The 21,926-nt window shown below is 52.3% G+C and overlaps 1 protein-coding gene across 2 annotated transcripts; it reads right to left on the bottom strand.

Moving 5' to 3' along the window:
• Window positions 1–331: 331 nt before the first annotated feature.
• Window positions 332–21,467, bottom strand: Fbxl19 (F-box and leucine rich repeat protein 19). 2 transcript variants are annotated; one of them, XM_075972377.1, is made up of 11 exons: window positions 21,140–21,467; window positions 19,796–19,996; window positions 18,292–18,435; window positions 18,097–18,183; window positions 17,800–18,018; window positions 17,136–17,297; window positions 15,449–15,960; window positions 7,091–7,254; window positions 6,837–6,998; window positions 2,157–2,375; window positions 332–2,056 (listed from the first exon to the last, which is right to left on the bottom strand). In XM_075972377.1, exons 2-11 carry the CDS (start codon window positions 19,970–19,972, stop codon window positions 1,878–1,880), a joined length of 2,025 nt encoding a protein of 674 aa, XP_075828492.1. In that variant the 5' UTR covers window positions 19,973–19,996; window positions 21,140–21,467; the 3' UTR covers window positions 332–1,877. The 2 variants fall into 2 exon arrangements, with proteins under 2 accessions (XP_075828492.1, XP_075828493.1); XM_075972378.1 differs by having other exon boundaries at window positions 17,265–17,297.
• Between the last annotated feature and the right edge of the window lie 459 nt (window positions 21,468–21,926).

The following is a 21,926-nucleotide window of genomic DNA, read 5'->3' as shown; positions in this document are numbered from 1 at the left end:
GGGGCAGGGGCGGAGTCCCACGACCACATGATTGGGTGGAGCCGAGACCGAACCCCAAGCAATCTGGCCCGTGGGCAGAGATCCCGAGGGAACCCCACGACCCAGGCCACCAAAAATAGCCCAGTGCCTTCGAGCTACCAGGGTGAACGCCCACAGCTTCCGTCTGGGAATTCGCCGACTTCAGACCACCCAAAGTACACCTGGGCAGTCCCAGGTTCCCAGACGTCCAGTCTTTCCTTGCACGGGCATCTCAGGGAAGCGAGCCCCTTCCGTCTTCCTAACCCACCAGACTCGACACCGCAGACAGACACAGGAAGTCAGCGGCCCCGGCTAGAAGATTTTGAGTTTTATAGCAAACCATATTGTACAGACTTGGGGGTTTAGGGGGGTCCAGCCCGGCTGGGTACCCCACTTGCCCCTTGCCGGGGTGCATCCTCCCCTCCCTCAAGCTGCCCCATCGTCAAGCCTTTCTCCAACCCCAGGCCCCCCTCCCTCCTGCCTTTGGTCCGCCCAGCCCCCGCCCCCAACCCGCGCACCTTCCTGTTACCTGAGGTATGTGGATAGATTCCCCTCCCCCCACCCCCATGTGGTACAATCCAGTTCCCCCTGGCCTAAGTTGAGTGGGACCTGGACCCGACTCCTCCCTCAGGCTCTTGAGACCCCACCCCCACACTGAAAGAAGAAAAGGGGTGGGGAGAGGGGAGGTGCCAAGGGTCTGTTACTAAGTTCCCACAGCAACTAAGAGGGACCAGTTCCAGTCTTAGCACTGATTTCCGGAGGTGTCCATTGGCTGCTATTTCCACGGCAACCAGGAGTGGCAGTTCCCTGGACAAATGGGACACAGTTTTCATGACGATGAAAGAATGGGAAGAGCCAAACTGGAGAAGTCCCATCTTGCCCATCTTTAAGCTGAAATCCCCCACCCCAACTCAGGTCGGAGGGGTGGAGCTGTTCAAGACAGTAAAGCAAGAGAGCTGGGGGTGGGAAGTCCAAACTCGGTACCCACTAGCTCAGTCTTGGTCAAGCCGGTCCCCTCACATCACACTCCCCCAGGTCCGAGGTTCCCCCGGTTCAAGTAACACTTCAGTACAGATGAATGTTCAAGTATTGTGTAGAGAGCCAGGCAGGGGTCTGGGCTACCCCTCGCCACTCCTCTGGGCCAGAGCAGAACAACAGGTAGCTCATGGCCCCTACTCCTTGCAATAGCTGCCATTTTCAGTGACGTTCAAGGAGTCAGGGCGAGGGAAAGAACTAAAATCTGGGTGGAAGGAAGGGGCGAGGGGTAACCCCACAGAGAGGGTACTATCCCCCTATCTGCTCCTCTCCCAGGCCCATGTCCTGGCCTTTCCTGGCTTCTAGAGCCCCCTATCCGATATCTGGATCCTCAATTGCTCCTCTGGTTCCCCTTTTTGGCCCCCCATCCCACCCAACTGGTCTTTGTTCCATGAACCATTGTTGGTCTGCTTTCTGCCCTCCCCACACCTATTCTTCACCTCCCCCAGCCCCCTGGCTCCCAGTATCCTGTGTGCAAGATACCATTTCCCTCATTCTTCCCTACTTGCGCCTTCACGGCCCCCCACACCATCCCTCTGGCTCAGCACCTCCCCAGTACCCCTTGACCCACTCCCCCAAGGGGACGGACAATGAAGCAGGTGGAAAGGAGAGATGGGAAGCAAAGACCCCCAGAGATATCAGTGCAGGTGGGAGAGAAGGGGAAGGCTGGCTCAAGTCCCTGGGCAGGAATCCCAAGTCATTAAACTTAGCGGAGAGCCAAGTCATGAAGAAAAATAACCTGGTCTCCCAACAGGGGGTGAAATGAAGGCGCCAGGTCCAGGCGCTCGTGTGGAGTCCTGGGGGAAGGGAATATAGGCACCCAACTAGCTGTCCTTGAGAAGTAGCTTCTCTTCTGGGCAGCGAAAGGGGCCAGGGGGTCCAGCAGCTGCCAACCGGGCACAAGCTTCAGGTGAGAGCTGGCGGCAGGAGCGTAGGTCCAGGCGGCGAAGACGTGGGCAGCGACGGAACAGTGGAAGGCAGTGGTCCGTGAGGCGGTGGCATCCTGGGATAAGGCGGTACCGCTGAGACTAGGGTCGGTAGTAGGCAATACACAGGGAACCCACACCGCCAGGCAAGCAAGGCGTACAGGGGATCCCCCTTACCAGCGAGATTGAGGTGCACCAGTGTCTCTCGGAGAGGGGAAGTGGGAGCCGTGAGGAGGTGGACACTTGGGTCCCCGACATGGGCGCAGTGACTCAAATCCAGAGCACTGAGCTGGGGAGCATGGCGCAGCAGGAGCCTCAGGGAGGCATCAGTGAGCTCCAGGCCAGCTAGGCGAAGTTCTGCCACTCCCTGCAGCCGACCTCGGCTCTCCGTTTGCCCTGGGCAGACAAAGTAGAATTTAGTGCCCAAGGTTCCTTCTGCCCTGGCCATTACCCTCATGCTCTCCACTGTCTGCCCCACACCTGCCCCCAGCATGAGCCCCCCCTGCTGCTCCGCGTGACCTGCTCTTCCCAACACCCACTGCACCCAACATCAGATGACCCGCTGCTCCTATCTCCCCAGGGAGCCTCCCGTGAGAGCTAAGTCTTAACATTCCTCTCATGACCCCCACCCCAGTATCTGATGCACTGAATACATTTTTTTCCTCAGGGATCTTTTTCTCCCTACATAAAAATGTCAGTTCCAAAAAAGCAAGAACTTTTGCCCACTGCTCTGTCCCCAGTAGGATGCTCAGCAACTTTATAATAATCCAACCAACAGCACCCCGCCACTCGCCCCATGACCAGTGAGGTCAGATTCTGGCTCAACAACAGTCGCGCTTCAACTCCTCTCATTTCTTCTCCACCAAGAACCAGGTCTGAGGGCAGACATCCTCCCACACCCTTGCTGTGTGTCACTCTGGCTGGCCGGACCTCCCTGGCCTCAAGCTAGCAAGATTCTCCCGCCTCTACCTCCCGGATGCTACTATGCCTGATTTACTTTCTGGTATCAAGGAACCACTCTCAAACACAAAAGGGGTAATATTGCTCTCTCCTCTACTCGAAATCTTCTTGGAGGTATGTGCTGGTGAGGTTTTTTTGTTTTTATCTTTGTCAGCTTGACACAAGCTAGAATCGTCTTCAAAGAGAGACTGTCAACTGAAGAAAGCTAGAATCGTCTTCAAAGAGAGACTGTCAGCTGAAGAATGGCCTCCATCAGACTGTGTGGTGTGTTCCTGTGAATGGCTGATGTGGAAGGACCCAGCTCACTGTGGGCGACACCACCTGGGCAAGCAGACCTGGGTATAACAGATGCAGGCTGAGCAAGCCATGGAGAGCAAGCCAGTAAGCAGTATACTTCCAGCGGCTCTGCTTTAGTTTCTGCCGTGAATTCCTACTCTGACTTTATAATGAAAAGAAATGAACCCTTTCCTCTTCAAGTTCCTTTGGTCATGATGTTTTATCACAGCGATAGGAAACTAAGTAGGACAGGATAACTTCCTGATAGAACACTGATTCCTATCTTTGCTTCCGCTTTGAACCTAACTCTATTACCGCACTCAGAAGCTACATTCCAAAAATGGCTCTGTCTACAAACCCTGATGAAATGACCTATGCTCAAAAGACTGCAGGCCACTGCAGAAAGAGCCCAGAGGCCTCCTGTTCTTCTGTCTCCAGGGGAGAGGTTAGTGTTCTCCCACTCCACACGGCTGCTGGCCCCACCCCAGAACTGCTGCAGGTCTAGCATGAGGCCCAAGATTTCAGGTTTACTTTTCTTTCAAATTCTCTTGTGGTAACACTGCTGGGCCTGAAACTACACTCTAAGAAGTCAAGCCCTGGTCAGGCGGTGGTGGCACAGGCCTTTAGTCCCCAGCACTGGGGAGGCAGAGGCTGGCAGATCTCTGTGAGTTCAAGGCTAGCCTGGTCTACAGAGAGAGTTCCAGAGCAGGTTCCAAAACTACAGAGAAATCTTGTCTCAAAAAACCAAACCAAAACCAAAACCAAACAAACAAATGAAGAAGCCAAGCCTTGGGACTTCAGAGGTGGCTCAGTGGTTAGGCATACACACTGTTCTTCCAGAGGACCTGAGTTCAATTCGTAGCACCCACATCAGAAGGCTCCCAGCCACCTGTATCTGAAGCTCTGGGGGCACCTGACACCCCTGACCTATATGAGCGTCTGCACTCATGTGCATATACCCATAAACATATATATACATATAATTTTAAAGAAGAAAAATGAAAAAGCTTTAAAAAGGAAGCCAAGTCCCTATTTTGATCACCTCTATCACCAGGTGAGAACCGTAGGGCTCGGATCACAACATCACCTGTCCAAGAGCACATGCTTAAGAAGTCACACGGCCAGGACCCTGATCACAAGGCCATCACCTGCCAGGCACCAGCCTGACTCTGAAAAAAACATCTTATGTCGCAGACTAACAAGGCAAGTTTCCAAAACTGTCCTGTGGCATCTGCACACTGCTGAAAATTGTGTGTGTGTGTGTGGGGGGGGAATCAGAATCAAACCTACAGCCTCATGTAAGCTAGGTGAACATTCTCCGCTAAGCAGTGGGGGGGGGGGATGTCAGGGTCGAACCTACGGCCTCATGCACACTAGGTGAACGTTCTCCGATAAGCAGTGTCCTTATTTACTTTCTAAGACCACTTTCTAAGCTGCCTAGGCTTGCCCTGAATTCCTGATACTCCTGCCTCAAATTCCTGAGTAGCTCAAATCACAGGAATGGACTACTAGGCTTCAGTTAGAATTATTACTCTTTATTTAAAATTTATTTTTAAGATAGAATCTTAATTTTAGCTTAGGCTGGCTTCAAGGGTACATTATTCCCTGCTTCTGTCTCAGAAGCTAGGACTACAAGGTGGGCCAACACACCCAGCCTGGCTTAAAGCTGTCAGAAAATGACTAACAATACGAAAAGGATATTTTTTGTTGTTGCTGTGTTGTTTTTCAGACAGGGTTTCTCCACGTAGCCCTGGCTGTCCTGGAACTCACTCTATAGACCAGGCTGGCTTGTCTCTGCCTCCCGGTTGCTGGGATTAAAGGTATGCACCACCACTGTTCAGCTAAATGGTTTAATAAATGTATGGGTATTTTGCTTGCAGGTATGCTATCTGTGTACAGTGCCAAAGGAAGTCAGAAAAGGGTACTAGATGCCCTGGGACTTGAGTCACAGATGGTTGTGAGCGACTATGTGGGTACCAGGATCCAAAGTTCCTGTGGAAAAGCAGTCACCGAGCCATCTCTTCAGCCCCTAAAAGTAACATTTCAGTATAGATCAGAGGGTTTTTTTTTTTTTTTTGTGAAAACCCACGCTTACTTCACCCTGACAATGAACGGCAGCATTAAGGCTGTTGGTGCCACTAAGGTCTGGCACCCAAACATTGCTTCCATTACTTCCTCTGTGGGCATTCAACTCAGCAAGCCCTGAGTTCTCCCCTCCAAATAGCTCACAGCCTAGAGAAGGAGCACATTTACAGACTGGCCACAGGCCAAGTCCGCCAGAGGGAAGAAAGGTCATTTAGAACTTGTGGGGAAAAGGGCAGGGCCCATTAGTGTATGTCATAGAAGTGAGCCTGTTAAGTAGCTAAGACAGCTCCTGAAATGGAAGAAATGATCAGAAAAAGAAGGAAGACGAAGATTAAAGAATCTGGGTTCCAGGCTGGAAAGATGGCTCAGAAGTTCAGAGCACTCACTGGCTGCTCTTTCAGAGATCCTGAGTTCAATTCCCTACAACCTCATGATGGCTCACAACTATCTGTAATGAGATTTGGTACTCTCTTCTGGTTGCAGGAATACATGCAGAGAGAACACTGTATACATAAGTAAGTAAATCTTTTAAAAAAAAAAAAAAAAGGAATTTAGGTTCCATTGAAGACCCAGCCTGCCCTGCTCTGCTGAGAGTCAATAGAAAGAACCTGTGTGTGCTGAAACCTCTTCCCCATGAATTCATGGCTTCAGAGATGTAAAATGTAAAACAAAAATCATGTCTTCTCCTCTAAAGAATTTTGAAAAGACGCTGTTAATTAGATGAAGAACGGTCCGGCATAAGAGGTGAAGATGACAGGGGAAGGAAAAGGCCCCAGGATTGGAGAGAACTTGGCCAGGCTGAAGTAGCCAACATACAGGGATGGTATGAGGCAGGAGATCAGCTGAGCCAGCCCTCAGCTACCACAGTGAAAATACTGGTTTTATGCAAGGATGGTGATCCACGTGTATGAACCCAGTACTCAGGGGGCAGAGTATCACAGGTCCAGGCCAGTCTAGGCTACAGAACAAAACCTGTCTCAAAACCAAAAACCAAGAAATGGCCAAGTGTGGTGGCTCACACTAATTCCATCATGGGAGACAGAAGCAAGCTGGTCCCTTGTGAGTTTGAGGCCAGCCTGGTCTACATAATAAGACACTGTGTAAAACCACAGTAACAACAAAAGCTGTAAGCTCAGTGGTAGAGTGATGGCTTAACATGCACAGGGTGTTGTGTGCCCTAGGCATGGAAAGCAAAAAAGTGGTCTTTATTCAGAGCCAGAGAAAACGAGTTAGAGCATGGGACACAAACAGATGCCCCTCTGGGTGGTCTTCTTGGCTCTGGTATGAAGAGTACTGGGGCGGGAGGATGTCTGAGCACCACTACTCTCATTGGGCCTTTCCTTCCCTGTGCTTTTGAGACTTAGCTCCTGGCACACAGCAGCATCTCGAGGGAATGAAAATGGGAAGACAGGCCTTCCTATTCAAAGTCCTCTTTCCTTCCATTCCTGTGCTAAGGCTTGGCATGTCACAAGGGCCTTCAGAGCTACCCCTCCACTTTACCTAAGCCATCTACAAAGGAACACGTGCTGGTCAAACCTGGTTTAGTGTCTGGTGGAGGCAGCAGCAGCTCACGAAGCTGGGAGTCCTTGACATCTTCAATCCAACGGAGATCCAAGAGCCGCAATGCCGGCAGTGGGGCTGAGCCCAGGGCAGAGACGGAAAGCCAGGAGCACCCAGAAAGCACCAACTCTTGCAGGCCTAGAAACAAGGTCAGGAAGCAGGTGCTGGAACTCCATGGGCCACCCCGCTTTGTACTCACCCCGTCCTGACTCACCACCAGCCCTCCCTACCTTGCAGTCGGTTCAGAAGCCACATGAGCTGCTTTTTGGAGACACCTGTCCAGCTGAGGTCCAGAGCTCGGGGCTGGCGGCGGACAACCCCACTAAGCATGGGTGGGGTCAGCGACTTCCTCCTGCTTAGGTCCATCCTAGGCCACAGACGCTTGTCATAGCACCTGCCAGCCACAGGGAGGAGACAGAGTCCTCAGCCACAATTATCAAGGAACCCACAATGTCAACACTCACCAGAGTTAGTCCCATGGATGACAAGAATCTTCTGGCTCCAGCCAAAGGACTGGACTTAGGACCCCACCTCATTGCTAACTGGAAGCAAGACCCTGGGCAAGTCCACTCCTCTCCCTGAGTTAGGAAGACTTCAGTTACAAACTGAAGATAGTGATTCAGGCTGCTTGCAGGGCTGAGATCAAATGAAGTAATTACAGTTCATGGACTAGCTACAAATTCCATACACATTATTTGATGTAATTAATGCCAAAGAGATCTGAGAGCAGCCCCCAGACTCTACCTCTGGGCTCCTTGACTTCTCTCCCTAAGTTATGATAGCTCATAGGAACTTGGCAGCTCACTCTGTCTGGACTTACAGCCCCGATATTTTCCGTCTGTTGGATTATGGAGTTTGCCTCACTAGGATGTCAAGGCACAGATTTGGCCTTTTTCACCTCTGGACCCTAGCATCCAACGCACTAAAGGCAGGTGTGAAGTCCAGGTTAGTTACTGCACGTGTTGACATCAAGCCAGGCTGCACTTCGTGCGCTCCCGCAACAACTCATCCGCCATTCTGCATTTATTCACTGTTTATGGAAGGCCTGGTGGGTCCCAGGCACCGGGAAACAACCGCAAACACACAGACTCCGAAGGCAAACAAGTCCGACTCCAGCATTGCAAAGACTCGACGAGTCCACCACACAGCGAGTGGAAGGCTCGCCAATTAAGTAACCTTCCTCAGCTCTCCTGAAGCTCCTCCACGAGACTCCACTGTCTTCTGTAGTATTCAAAGGCAAGCCAGGGAATTCCCACTGAACTAGATATGCAGGCAGAGCCGCAGGCTGGGGATGAGCATTGGGAGCCTTAGGCTGGAAGAGGGATTACTATGTCCTTGATCTATCTTGCTATCTGTCTATTTCTGTGTATAACATGGGTTTACCTTTTTAGGTTTGTTGAGAAAAGATATCACACTGTAGCCCAGGCTGGTCTGAACTCACTTTGTAGCCCAAACTGGTTTGGAACCCACTAGTCTAGGCTACTTTAGAACTAGAGGTGGGCCAGGCATGATGGTGCATGCCTTTAAGCACTCAGGAGGTACAGACCGGTGGACCTCTGTGAGTTTGGTCTATATAATGAGTTCCAGGACAGACAGGGCTTTGTAGAGAGACCCTGCCTCCAAAAACAAAAGAACATCCAGGCAGTGGTGGCATACACCTTTAATCCCAGCACTCAGGAGGCAGAAGCAGGTGGATCTATGAGTTCGAGGCCAGCCTGGCCTACAGAGTCAGTTCCAAAACAGCCAGAATATAAAGAAACCCTGTCTCGAAAAACAAAAACAAAACCAACCAATGTTGTGCTGGGAGTAGAGATGCAATTCTAGCACTTAAGGTAGGAGACAAGACTCAGGAATTCAAGGCTGGCCTCAGCTAAACGAGACCCTGTCTTAAACAAAACGCAAACAAAAAACAAACAGCAGACAACAGTGGCTCACAGAAATGTGTAACTTAAAATAGACACAAAGGTTACAGCTGCTTGGTCAGTAAAATGCTCGCCACCCAAGCCGGGTGACCTGCTGAGTTCTGTCCCCAGAACCCACGTGAAGGTGCAGAGAGCTGACTTCAGTCATCCTCTGAAACCACGCCTCTTCCCAAATAAGAAAACATTTAAAGGCCAGTGGGACACTGTCACCAACCAGTGACTCAGAAGGTAAAGATGCTGGTGTCAGGCCTGATGACAGAATTTGGGTCCCAGCATGCCACCTCGTCTACTTCACCCACCTCCAGCCCCTCAAGAGACAGACACACCAAACACACACACACACACACCAACAGATAAATAAATATTATGAAAAAGTCAGTAAAGAAATGAAATTTAAATAAATACAATGAAAACTATTACATTCCAGTCAGGAGTTGCTATGACTGTAAAGTACTTAAAAACTATAGCCAGTTAGCAAGCAGGTGTTGAAGGATGCAGCGGCACCCAACAGACTTCCTTTGGAAAACCCAACCGATTTAGTTTTGCTTTACTTAAAGGGTCAGATAACTGGGCACAAAGCACATGCTGGTAGCCCTAGCTGCTCAGGAGGCTGAGGCAGGAGGATCACTCAGCTAAGGAGTTTGCGGTCACACTGAGCAGTGGAGCCAGAGCCTGACTCAAAACAATAAAAACAGAAAACAAAACCTTGCCAGCAATCCACAGCAACTGCATTTCAGCAAAGGCTCCAGTCGGTCCTCCACCTCCCAGTCTTTCCTCTCCTCCCCAGCCTCAGCCACGAAGCACACCCCTCCAGTTCTAAGAAGAAACCAACAGCACATCCATCTTCTAGCCAGCCTCTTCCCCTGCTGCTCTGCCCTCCTGCTATACCCGAAGCCTTGAGTCCTAGCTCAACAGCTCCTCTCCTTGAAGGCCTCCTGGACTGACAATGCTTGGAAAGAAAATCCCAATTTGAGGGTACTCAGAGGTCCCCAGTTTTGGTTCTGTATTATATTCCACAAAAGCCAGCCAGCTAGGGCCAGCATACTCTGGCACCTTCTTTGTTGCTAGAAAGCCAACTCTCCCAGGCCCTTCAAGGCTCAACTCTGAACTTCAGGAAGTCTCTTGGCTGGAGTCAACTCATCCCCCTGCAGTAAGGCCCAGGGCACTGAGACTAGACCTCAGTGTGGCAGCCAACAACTGCTGAGGACCTATTGATAGGAGTATCCACTGGGGAAGACCAAGATGGTAAGGACATATGGCACCTCAGCCCAGAGACCAGGAGCAGGGAACATCCCGTAAAGACAATGCTGGAGCTGAGGCTGTGAAGAAATATTCTCACTCCAGAAAGGGGAAGGTGGACAAAGGCAGGACGACACGGCAGCTCTGGAAAACTCCAGAATGAAGAAAATTCCCCCTAACATAATGGTGCTGCTGACTACAGGCCTGACAGCAGGTGTTTATTCAAGGATTACTATGTATCACCTTCTGTTCTTTGCACTATGCATCTAAGTCCACACCATCCCTGGGAGATGATTATCACCCCCTTTGTTCTGTTAAGAAAAATAAGTCCCAGAGAGGTTAATAAATGTACTCCAGAGCCAGAAAGAGGGCTTAGCAGTAAAGAGCACTTCCCGCTCTTGCAGAGGACCTGGGTTTGGTTCTCAGAATCCACATGGCAGCTTACAACTGCCTGAAGCTCTGGTTCCAGGGGATCCAACACGCTCACGCATGCCTTTAGAGCATATAAAGGCACACAAGCACACACATACACATAAATAAATTAAAAACAAAAACAAAACCTCGTTCAAGGACTCACAGGTATTAAGTGAATGGAGCCTGGATCCTGAATGGAAAAAGTCAGGATGGAGGCCACCAAGGAAGCCAGGGTGGCAGTAGGGAAGTCACAGGCACAGAACCAGAGGTGAAGTGTTTAAGCTGGGGAGGGCTAAACCCCGGGCCTTCCACCTCCACACTTGGGAAGACCTCTCTGGGCCTCTATTTCCCAAGCCATAAAATGGGGTAAGAGTTCTGACTTCAAAGGCTTGTTACAGCAACAAAGGGAGCAGCACAGGAAGGGTTCCCTGGGGCCCGGCATGTGTCCAGTGGAACTGTGGGCTGGTTGAAGGTGACGGACAGCCATGGATGTCTTTCACGCTGGGGAGGTGGCACTGAGAAAGGTGACACTTAAGAGACGAGGCGCACACACATTCTACTTCTTTCTCCTTCTCTTCTTTGAGACAGGGTTTCTCCGTGTAGCTCTGGCTGTCCTGGAACTCACTTTGTAGACCAGGCTGGCCTCGAACTCAGAGATCCACCTGTCTCTGCCTCTGGGATTAAGATTAAAGGTGTGTGCCACCACCGCTCAGCTGAGGACTCTTGAATAGGTAAGCATGGATATCCCTGTTTTGACTCCAGCCCAGCCCACACCCCCCTGTCCTCCACTGCAGTTTCAAACTTCATCTTGCAGAAGGTCCTGGGGATAGTGCTGGGCCAGCCCCAAGTGCTCTCTCAGGGGACACAGGCCACAGCTAGCTTTCCCTTTCTAAGAGCTTTCTGGGATTCCTAAACTCCACTGTCCTCCAGTCTCCCACCAGCCAGCCTTGACCACGAGCCAGTCCTTCCTACTTCCTTCTCTGCCCACGTCCTTGAAAACTGCAATGTCTACCTGGTACATCAACACCTCCTCCACAACTCCCCTGCCCGCCCCTTTGCCTCCCAGTTCTAAATAATCAAAGCCACCAGACAGGAAAGCCTGCAACTGCCTGCTCTCCCGCTTACAACCCTCTCCAGCTACACCCTCTCTACTTCTTCCCACACCCGTTCTTCCTTTATGCTCATTCACTCCGTGCTGCCTTAGCAGCTAGGGAATGCCAGATGCCTTCTGGGAAGCCAGGGGCTAAGCAGGATCACTAGACCAAGTCCCTCACTTGAAGCTAATGGCAGACTCTGGCTTTGGCTCTTCCGCTTCTAAGCACAGTCAGGAATAGCAAGGTTTTGTGTGTGTGTGTGTGTGTATGTGTGTGTGTGTGTATGGCTGGAGACATCCAGATCTTTTGCATATTAGGCAAGCAGTCCACTAGCCCTTCTGATAGCAAAGCCAATTGTCACCTTTGGTCACGGATCTCCCGTGACCTCCCATTAACACCCACCACTGCTCGGCATCCCTTCCTTCCTGGGTCTCCCTTTCTGTAGGACCCACCTTGATCTCCCAAATTCTTGGGTTGTTTTCTCTAGCTCACACTCATGTCCCGCCTCTTGCTCCCTATCACAGCAGATCTCAACCTGTGGGCTGAGACCCTTTCGCAGGGGTTGCTTAAGACCACTGGAAAACAGATATTTACATTGTTTCATAACAGTAGCAAACCTACAGTTACGAAGTAGCAGCAGACATAATTTTATGGTTGGGGGTCTGCAGCTTCAGGAAGGTGGAGAACACACTGCTCTATCTAAACTCTCATGGCAGCACCAGACCTTACTTCCTCAGCAGTGGCCTCTGACTGGTTCACAAGTTTTTCAACCAAAGAGATCAAATCTGAGTTCACTCTCCACTGAGATACCAAGCTTCAGGAATCCCACTGCCTCCTGCCCAGGCTTCTGGGTCACACTGAGTTGGCACTCACAATGGCGTCTTCACAGCCAATGAGTCAGCACGTCCAAGCCGCTCTTCTGCAGTATGAAGGCTTGATCCAGGACCGCGATAAGCAAGCGCTCTACCCTAAGTCACAACTCCACACTGCTGTCCTCTGCCAGAGCCATGCACGCTCTTAACTCAGGAGCCATCTCTCCAGCTGCTCCCCCACCCCCCTTGTTTTTCTGATACAGGGTCTCTTCCCAGAACCAGGGCTTGTTGATCAGGTTATGCTGGCTGGCCAGGAAGCCCCAGGAATTCTCTTGTCTCATGCTGGCCTTTTACATGGGTTCTGGGGATGGAACTTTGGTCTTCACAACAAATACTTTACTAACTGAACTATCTCCCCAGCCCCCACCCTTTCCTCCCCACCCCTCTCTCCCCCTCTCTTAAACGTAGGCTGTTCTGGAACTCACTGGGTAAACCAAGCTTGCCTCAAGTTACAGAGATCTACCTGCCTCTGCCTCTGCCTCCCGAGGAGTACCCCACCACACTCGGCTTTTCTAGTCTTTTTATCTTGAGAAATGTCTGATAAATTGCCAGGGCTGGCCTGGACATTAGTCTTTCTGCCTCAATCATCCAAGCAGTGGAATTACAGACCTGCACCCCCAAGCCCAGGTGCCATTCCTTCTCACTTAGGTCAGGCATGTTGGTGCAATACAGAGGCAGGAGGATTCTGAATTGACGACAAAACTCTGTCTCCTCACCTCTTCCCCAAAGTCTCAATCTGTACCCCTCTCCCTACTGCTCCTGCTTCAGAGCCCGGATCTGGCAGAGCTTCCTGATAAGGCCCCCACTGTGGTCCCCACAGGCCTCTGCTCTGTCCTTACAGGTTTTTCTCACCTGAAGGCACCATTTGCTAAGGCTCAGTCCCCTCAGGCACTCTGCTGAGCGGTCTGCAGGAACTGCCTCATTAAGTCCCACAGGGTAAGCAGGACTTGGCTTCTGTATCTGAGGTTCCGCATCTAAGGAGTCAACCACCCACAGATGGAAACATTCAAAACAGAAATTGCTTATGTATCGAAGGAGACATGTTTTGTTATTCCCTAAACGACACAGTAAAGTAACTATCTATATATTATTCGCTTTGTATTAGATACTGTAAGTCATCCAGAGATTGAATAGATTATATACAAAGAGGGAGCTGTTTGGATTTTGGTATCCTGAATCACAAGGGCATCTTGAAGCTGATCCTTCTTGGGACCTGAGCTCCAACTACGTTAAAATATACTTCCCAGACTACAAGTGAGAAATAGAGGCCATAAGACATATAAGTCACCATGGACCAAAGCCATGGGCTAGGCTGCAGGGCCCAAGATGGGAAACACTATGACCTCAATGGCCCCCCTGCTTTTGTCCATTTCCAGCTACAGGTCTCTTTATGGATCCCATGTCAGCATAGATTCAGTCAAAAAGGCACGACAAGCAAGTACCACCCCAGTAACTACATCTCAGAGGGTGTGGGTACCTTCAGCAACTCCTGTGTCTGCCTGTAAGCAGTCTATGGACTCTTCCCGAGCAATGTTTTTTTTTGTTGTTGGTTTTTTTTTGGGGGGGGGGGAATGTTGAGACAATGTTTCTCTGTGTAACCCTGGCTGTCCTGGAACTCAACTCTATAGACCAGGCTGGCCTCAAACTCACAGAATTCACCTACCTCTGCTCCCCGAGTGCTGGGACTAAGGGCGTATGCCGCCACCACCCAGTTATCCTGGTTTTATACAAAAAAGTGAAGAAAACGACGCCAGGCCTGGTGGTGCAGCCTGGTAATACTAGCTACTTGGGAGTAAAGGATCATAAGGCCAGTCTATGCAGTTTGGAGAGCTCGTCTCAAAAATAAAAAACAGGATGGCTCAGCGTATAATTTGGTGGTGGAGGACTGACCTATGAGCCAGTCCCTGGGTTCAATTCCTGCTGCAGAGAAAGGAGGGAAGATAAAAACAGAAAACGAGGCAGGCAGGCATGAGGAAGTTAAAGAACTAGCCCGAGGGCATAAACTCAGTGGAGCAAACAGTCGACCAGAGACATTTGCCTCGGGCTCTTGCATACCAGCCTCTCTGGCTCCACAGACACCAGAAGGCAAAGTCCTAGCTCTCCAGATCCTGCCCTAAAGGAAGAGGGTGGGATTTTTAATTTAGCCCCTGACTTAACTTACAAGCCTCAGTGAGCCTCAAAACGCCAGGTTTGAGGTTTGGTGCTGCCTGGCCACGCTTTTTTTTTTTTTTTTTTTGAGACAAAGTATTATTATGTAGCCAAGACTGGCCTCCAACTCAGGCTCCTCCTGCCTCAGCCTCCCAGGGCTGGAGATGCAACATTGTTGAAGCCCCGACAGGAATCCGAGTCCTGGGAAAAAGTTTGAACTTACTCACTTTGTAAAACATCTCTTGAACATCAATCTATACAGCCTTTTTGTACTGTGCTGGGGATATGGAGATAAAAATCAATATTCAGTATGTGTCCCCACCCCCAGAAACTGATGGGAACATGAAAATAAATAATGAAAGGTTGTCCACTTGCCAAAGGTCTCTTTGTGTTCTATTAGGGAACAGCACGCTGTGGGAGCCTGACGGAGGAGGAAGCTTGTTGAGAGAGGGTCAGAAGGGGGGTCAGGTTTTGGAGGATGGGGGGGCTTAAGAGGGAAGGGATGGGCTGGTTCAAGAGGCCCAAGTGTGGCTGCTTTAGAAGGCAAGGGCTACCTTAGTAAAGCTGGGAACAAATTAAACTGTTCTCAGGAGACGGATCTCAAATCGTGAGAAGTGGACACCGCTGGACACCACACTTGCACATACTAACTCTCAACGTATGTAAAAGCTAAAGGGAAACAATTGGAGTCACAAGGTCCAGATTCACACTAGGGCTCCACTATCTCTTCTCCATTAAGTCACTGGGGGAGGGTTAAAGGAGCTCAGTCCCGGTGAAAGGATCACATTACAACAGACACCAAGGAAGGGCAAGATTCAGAGAGAATCAGACCTATTATAGGACACCCAGCAAGCAAGACGCATGGCAGCAAAGGAACTCAGGCCTGTCTGGACACTCACCAGCGGCTCCAAGTCCGGCAGACTCGCATGCAGACACACAGCTCTCGGGGTCCCAGGTGCTGGAAGACACGAAGCCAGGCAGCCCGAGGCAGGGGGTGGTCGGATCCAGCAGCCAAAGGCAGAGTGTCAGGCTCAGGACTTCGAGGAGGGGGGCGTACCACATGCCGCTCCAATTGTGGAGGCCGTGGTGGTGGAGCAGGACCCAGGGGCCAGCTGAGTAGTGGTCCCCCACTGCCAGGGCGTATAGCTCGCCGACCCCCACGGTTCTCCTTTTCTCCGGAGCTACCCCGGGCTGGCCTCCGCCCGTTCCGGGCCTCCCCCGGAGCTTCATCCTCACTCAGCGAGGTGCCAGATGAGTCTGAGTCAGAATCCGAGTCCGAGGAGGAAGAGGAGGTATCAGGCACCCGCTCCAGCAGCTGGCACATTCGCTTAAAACGCTCCAGTTTCTCCCTCTGTGGTGATGGGGATGGCGCTGCGGGTCCCTCAGTCGAGGCCATAGGTGGCTTTGGTTTCTGCAGAGAGACAGGTTAGGCTGTACAAGGGCCCAGAATGATTCTCCCAACCACTCACCCAGAAGGAGTCACCAGAGGATAAGGAGCCCGGGAGACAGCCCTGAGTTCCTAATTGTTCCCAAACAGTCCCTCTCTGGACTTCAGTTTCCTTATCTACAGTGGGGATTCAAAGTCCAGGCAGCCTGGTGGGTTAGTCAATGGCACATGAACCTCCCAGAGGAGACCCTGTGTGGAGTGCTGGCTTGCCTTCCCATTCTGTGACATGGAAAGTCAGTCCTGCTGCACCATCTACAGCACAGAACAGCTAGACTAGACAAGTCCACAGTAATTCTTTCTTAGTGTAGAGTCTCCTTGCTCTCTGAGTCAGGTCCTCACGGTGACCTAGTACAGAGACGACTTATACTACTCCTTTTAGACAGGAGGAAACGGAATGAGGTTCAAAAAGACTAAGTAGCCGAGCAGTGGTGGCAAGTACCTTTAATCCCAGCACTCGGGAGGCAGAGGCAGGTGGATCTCTGTAAACTCAAGGCCAGCCTGGTCTAGAGGGAGTTCCAGGACAAGCTCCAAAGCAACAGAGAAACCCTGTCTCGAACCTCCCCGCCACAAAAAAAGACTAAGTGACTTGTCCATGGTTACAAACTGATGTTTGGTAGAGGACCTGGACAGTCAGGCAGAACCTTATGTTCAGATTACCAGAGCAGAGTAGTATCAGAATTTTAGCTTTGCCGTGTGACCTTAGGCCCATCTTTTAACTTCTCTGGGCCCCATTACTTTTATTTGGATTTATCTAGTGCTGAGGGATGGGAGAAGAGGCAAGGTAAGTAACTGTCTTCATCTCACAAATTAGAAAACTCATTTGTTAGCCTAGAGCAGCTAACGAATTGCCAAGACCATATAAAGAATCAGTGATCTGATAGAAATATAAATTCAGTTCTTTACACTTAGGCTTAGAAAACTGAGAAAAATGGGTCAGATGCCAGTCCAATGGCTGCTGGAAACCAGGGGTTCCTATGACCTGGACCCAGTCTATTTTCCCACCACCTCTTTCCAGGGGTCCATAGGGACCATGTGGGGTTCGGGCAAGAGAAAGTGAGTAGGAAGGGACAGATCTTAGTCTCCTACAGAGAGTGGGGCAAGGAAGGGTGGGAGGGGGAAGGAGGAGGTCCCCGGCACACCTCCCAGTTCTCGGGAGGGAGCCCAGGGTGGCAGGATGAGAATGCCTGGCTCGGATTCAGAACCCTGGGGGGCAGAAGGCCGGGGCTGCCTGGGTCCGCTCCTCGGAGGAGGCAGGCATCTCCACCCACCTTCTTCAAGTGCCTCTCTCGGCCTCCTTTCACCTACCAGGGCAAGGAGAGAGACACGGGGAAGAAAGAAACTCCATTAGAAACCATTACTGACTACCAAACTAAGGTCCATGACCTCTTCTTGGACCACAAATCCCAGAAGCCCCCATCCCAGGAAGACTGCTCAGCACACTAACCTTGTAATCAGTGTGTTAGCTTACTGAGCATGCTCCTCAGCTCCTTTCTTCCCCCTCAGGCTCTTTCGGGCCCTTCCCTCCGCCTCTGTAGTAGTTTGAGCATGCTCTGTAGCTCCTCCCTAATCCTGCAGGTCTCTCAGATTCCTGGCCTGTACCAGTTACCCCATCTAAACTTGCGTTTCTTCTTCATAGTGAACATGTTCCACCCACAGCTCCCACTACAACTCCCAAACATCTCTGGGGGAACCCACAAAGCCTCGCTTCCTGGTCAATCAGGGCCTGGCTCCAGAACCAAAGCACATACCAGACTACAGCTCGTAGAATCCCATGTGCTGGACGGACCTCACCCTTCCGCTCACCTTTTTCCTTGGGGTTGGGGGCTCATTCCCCACCTCCCTCTCCTTCCGTTTGGGGGGCCCAGGCACATCGTCAGCGGGAGGGCCAGCAGGTAAAGGTCCCTTTCTTCTGGGCACAGGTGGTGGCGGTGGTGGCTCCTCTGTCAGCTTCCATCCACCCCCTAGGTTTGCGCCTTCCTCACCATTGTCAGCCCTACGGCGCCCTGGCCCCTCACCTGCATCCTGGAAGGTGTAAGCTGGGGATGAGGCCCCACCTAGCTCCCGATCCCCCACCTGCCCTTATCCCAGCCCCTGCTTTACCTTGCTTGTCCGTCCTTCCTGGGTACATCGGGGGCACTCCCAGCAGTTGGGAATTTCTGAATTGATAACACCCTCAGCCTTTCCCATCTATAGGCAAGAGATCAAACAATGAACAGAAGGTGCCAATATACGCCCAGAGATATACTGGCCTACCTCTTTGCTCCCCGATAGTTCAGCCCACCCCAGAGTTATCACCTTCAGGCAGCCAGGGTGGACGATCTCGTTGCAAATTGTACACTCCATGAGGCTCAAAGCAAATTTCTCTTCCTCTCCCTCCACTGTATCCTCCTTTCCTGCCTCCCCACACAAGAGGCATACAGCTGTGTGTGGGAGCACGGGCTGTTGGGAAAGAGGAGGCATCAGAGACCCCAAAACCAAGCCACAGGGTAAACTTTCTTTGGTGTCAGCTGTAGGTAGGTTCAGATCCTACAGCCAAATCCTTAACTTGGTCCTATTGCCAGGATGACCTTTAGCATCTTTAATATGAAGTGAGGGAATCTTTCCTTTGTAGCTCATTGTAAAAAAACAAGACAAAGCATGAGGGGGTTGGAGACACAGCTACAGCCATTATTGGAATTTTCAGCACAGGAGCCAGACCAAGTGTGATCCTGAAACTTAACTGGCCTGGAGCAGAAGAGGCCACAGGCAAATGACGATGCTGGGAATGGGTTACAGAAAACAGAACAGTAGCCTGGGGGTAATTCTAAGGTTGTTCAGTGGGCAGTCCAAAGAGTGATCTGGAGCCCACAGTGAGACCAGATCAGGAATGAAGGGGAAAAGGCGGCAGTCTCTAGATAATGTAACTTCAGGGCGGACACTGGGAACATTGAGGCCTATCAGGGATGCTGAAGGCGGTGGATCCAGATCAAGGAAGAAGGATGAGAAAGTGGGGCAAAGGCTTGGGGGACAAAGGAAGAAAAGGGTGAGAGTGCAAGCCGGAAGCGGCTGGACCAGGAAGAGAAGGAGCAGGGATGTGTGCCGAGGATGAAGCCTGTTCTCGTGGCTCCTGAGGTATGGCCATTCTGGTGCCCAGGGCTGCTTCAAAGGTGAGGGAGGCATGGAAGACACCACGTTTCCCAGATAACTGCTGTGTCGTGGGCCTTTCAATAGGGCATTCACAGCACACTACGGTCTAATCTGTACAACTGGGCAAAAGAAACATTTTACAGAGAAGGTACTTGAAGTTCAGTGATTTGCTCAAGGTCACAAGAAGGGGGTCCTGGCCTCAAGTTCAAGAAACTTGCGGTGTGTGAAAGAGGCCAGACAAAGGCAAGAGCTATTCTCTGGCGGTAGAGATGGGTTCCTCTTGCACAGATACCCAGGCAGGGGTTTACAGCAGAGGTTCAGCTTTCTATAGACCTGAGGCAGATTTTTCCGGGTACCTCACTTTGTGAAAAAGACAAAATCAGACATTTAAATAAATTGGTGAAGGAAGACAGGAAGTGGCTGAATGAGCAAATGGCGCCTCTAAGGTACATTCAGAGATGCAGCCCAGTAGACCACCTCTGGGTCTATATCTGGGCTCCAAGATACCAGGAATGGGGGGCAAGACTCACCGCGTGTACTGTACATCCCGGGGGGCAGTCACCAGACACCCCAAGAGTACTCGGACCAATACTACTAATGGCGCTCTGGGGAAGTATGCCTGGGGTTCGAGGTACCCGGCACGGGGTGGGGTGAGGGTGGGGGCAATACTCACCGCAGTGCACTGCCGAAGCAGGCACGACTGCTTCATGCGCCCGGGCCCCCCAAACTTCTTCATGTCTCGGCAGAAGTGGCAATCCCCGCACTCAGTTCGCACACAGGCCCGGCAGCGACGGCAGCGGGTTCGGCGTCGGCGCGCTCCGGCCCCCGGCCCCCGGCTGCTCGACGACATTGGGGGCGTCAGCAACGCCGAGGGCTGTGGGCAGATGAGGGTAAGGTCAGACAGGCCCGCTTAAGCTGGCCTGAGAGAATCCTGGACGCAAGCTCCCTGCACTTCTGGAGGGGCAGAGCTTCTATTTCTACCCTCCAAGAAGGTCAGCCCTCTAGTGCGTGTCCTGAGCAGAGGGCCCTCCCACTCCTCAAGACCTCCCTCCTCTAACATTCCCTCGGCCTTACTATTCCCAAGCCCTGGAAGGAGACACACTGGGGCCCCTCCTCTAACCTCCCAAGCCCAGGTTCCCGGAAAAGGCTTTCCGTCTGCAGCATGACCTCAGGGAGCTTCCAACTCATACCTGTTAGCCACACATCCCATGCTGTCACAGATTTACCTCCAGATGGCAGGGGGCAAAGACCACACTTTTCTTTCTCCCTCTCCTTTCTCTTTCTCATGGGTCCCAGTCATTCAAACCTTTCAAATCTCGGTACTCTAACGAGATTCTCTTCATTTCTAATGACCCACTGTGTTCTCAACTTCCCAGGGCTGGCACCCCAAGATGCTTAAGTGAACCTCAGCCAGCACAGAAAGCCTTCTGCTCCAAGATATCCAAGAGGATCCCTCAAGCAGCCTGGGTAATCTCCCGGGTTCCCTGGGATTCTACGAGCCAGCCTAACATCTCAACAAAATTCAAGGTGGGTTCGGTTTTAGATACCCCCCCACACACACATCTTACCAGGCTGCTTTTCATCCCTAATTGTCTGGAATCCCTGGGGCTCTCCTGCCCATGGAAACCAGATCCTCTGAAATCCCACATGGACTCTGCAAGCCTGGAGGGGTCTCTTCCCAACCAGTCTTAGACCTGCTTCCCCCAGGCTTCTCCCTTTCCAAGGACTTCCAGACCATCCACAGGGTAAGGGGCCCTCCAGCACTCCAGGGGAGGGGCCTAGAGGGCGGCGATGGGAGGCGGGGATGGAGGGGGGAGGTCTGCAAGGGGCAGCAGGGTCGGGGAAGGAAGGCCAGTTCCCTAGGGTTGGGAGGTTATAAGGAAGAAGGTTGGAGAAGAGTTTGGAGCAAAGGGAGGGTGAGGCTGGGGGCGGGGAAGGCAGGGAGAGGCCAGGCTGAGGATGAATGGGAGTGGGAGCTGCCCAGGTCTGGGGGTGAGGAGGAGCCGCATGAACCCACCTCACACGTGTCCCGGGAGCCATCTCTCCCTTCTCGGCAGCTCCCGGCGGGTCGGCGGCCATCGGCGGCGGGGGGGCCGGGCGGCGCGGGGCGCGGAACGCTCAGAACGCCGGGGTCCACGGCCCCCCGAGGGCGCTCGGCCCCTCCCTCCGGCGGAGGCCGGGACAGCAGCGAGTGGAGATGGGGAGCGCCGGGGGCGAGGCCCTCCCACGGACTGCGGCGCGGCCCTTCCAGGGGGAGGTCCTGCTCTGGGGGGCTCAGTCCCTCAGCCCCCCCAGGCCAACGGGGGCTCCTCGGGCGCAGGGTGCTCAGCTTCTGCCCGGGCCCCACTCAGTCCCGGGTACGAGTCTCAGCTCCCCACCCCCACCTCTCCCCAAAGCCCCCGACCCTTAACTGGCCCCTTCCCAGCTCCAACTGACCAGGGGTCCAGGGACAGACCCGGGGCCCCCCACCGTTTCCGGGGTTCAAACCCCGCCCACCGCCGGTTCCCGGGGAGGGGGGGGTCGCTGCAACCTGCCCCCCTCCCCTGGGTCCGCCCCTGTACTGCGGCCCCCTGACCTACAGAGACAGGGCACGCAGAGGGGGGGGTGAAGGAAGCTGCTCCGGCCCCGCCCCCCCAGCTTGCGCGCGCCCCCGCCCTCCCCCCTTCAAACGCGCGACCCTCAAGATATAGGGATTTAAATAAAATTTGAATAAATCCTCTCCTAAAATGGGAGGGTGTAAGGAAAGGATGAGACAGAGACAGAAAAGGGGTGGGGGCAGTTGGGGTGTCTCAGCACCCCTAGTC

Source organism: Microtus pennsylvanicus, chromosome 5, assembly GCF_037038515.1.
Source record: "Microtus pennsylvanicus isolate mMicPen1 chromosome 5, mMicPen1.hap1, whole genome shotgun sequence".
NCBI classification, from domain to species: Eukaryota; Metazoa; Chordata; class Mammalia; order Rodentia; family Cricetidae; genus Microtus; species Microtus pennsylvanicus.
Note: the sequence above shows the minus strand (reverse complement) of the source record. Positions and strands in the feature narration are given on the sequence as shown.

What these genes read in the sequence shown, in the direction of transcription:
- Fbxl19 (XM_075972377.1), bottom strand. Translation starts at nt 19,972, where the DNA reads ATGTCGTCGAGCAGCCGGGGGCCGGGGGCCGGAGCGCGCCGACGCCGA. An exon ending in TGCTTCGGCAGTGCACTGCG is followed by an intron (nt 18,436 to 19,795) that starts GTGAGTATTGCC and finishes CTTTCCCAACAG; the next exon opens with CCCGTGCTCCCACACACAGC. An exon ending in CCCCAACCCCAAGGAAAAAG is followed by an intron (nt 17,298 to 17,799) that starts GTGAGCGGAAGG and finishes TTGCCCTGGTAG; the next exon opens with GTGAAAGGAGGCCGAGAGAG.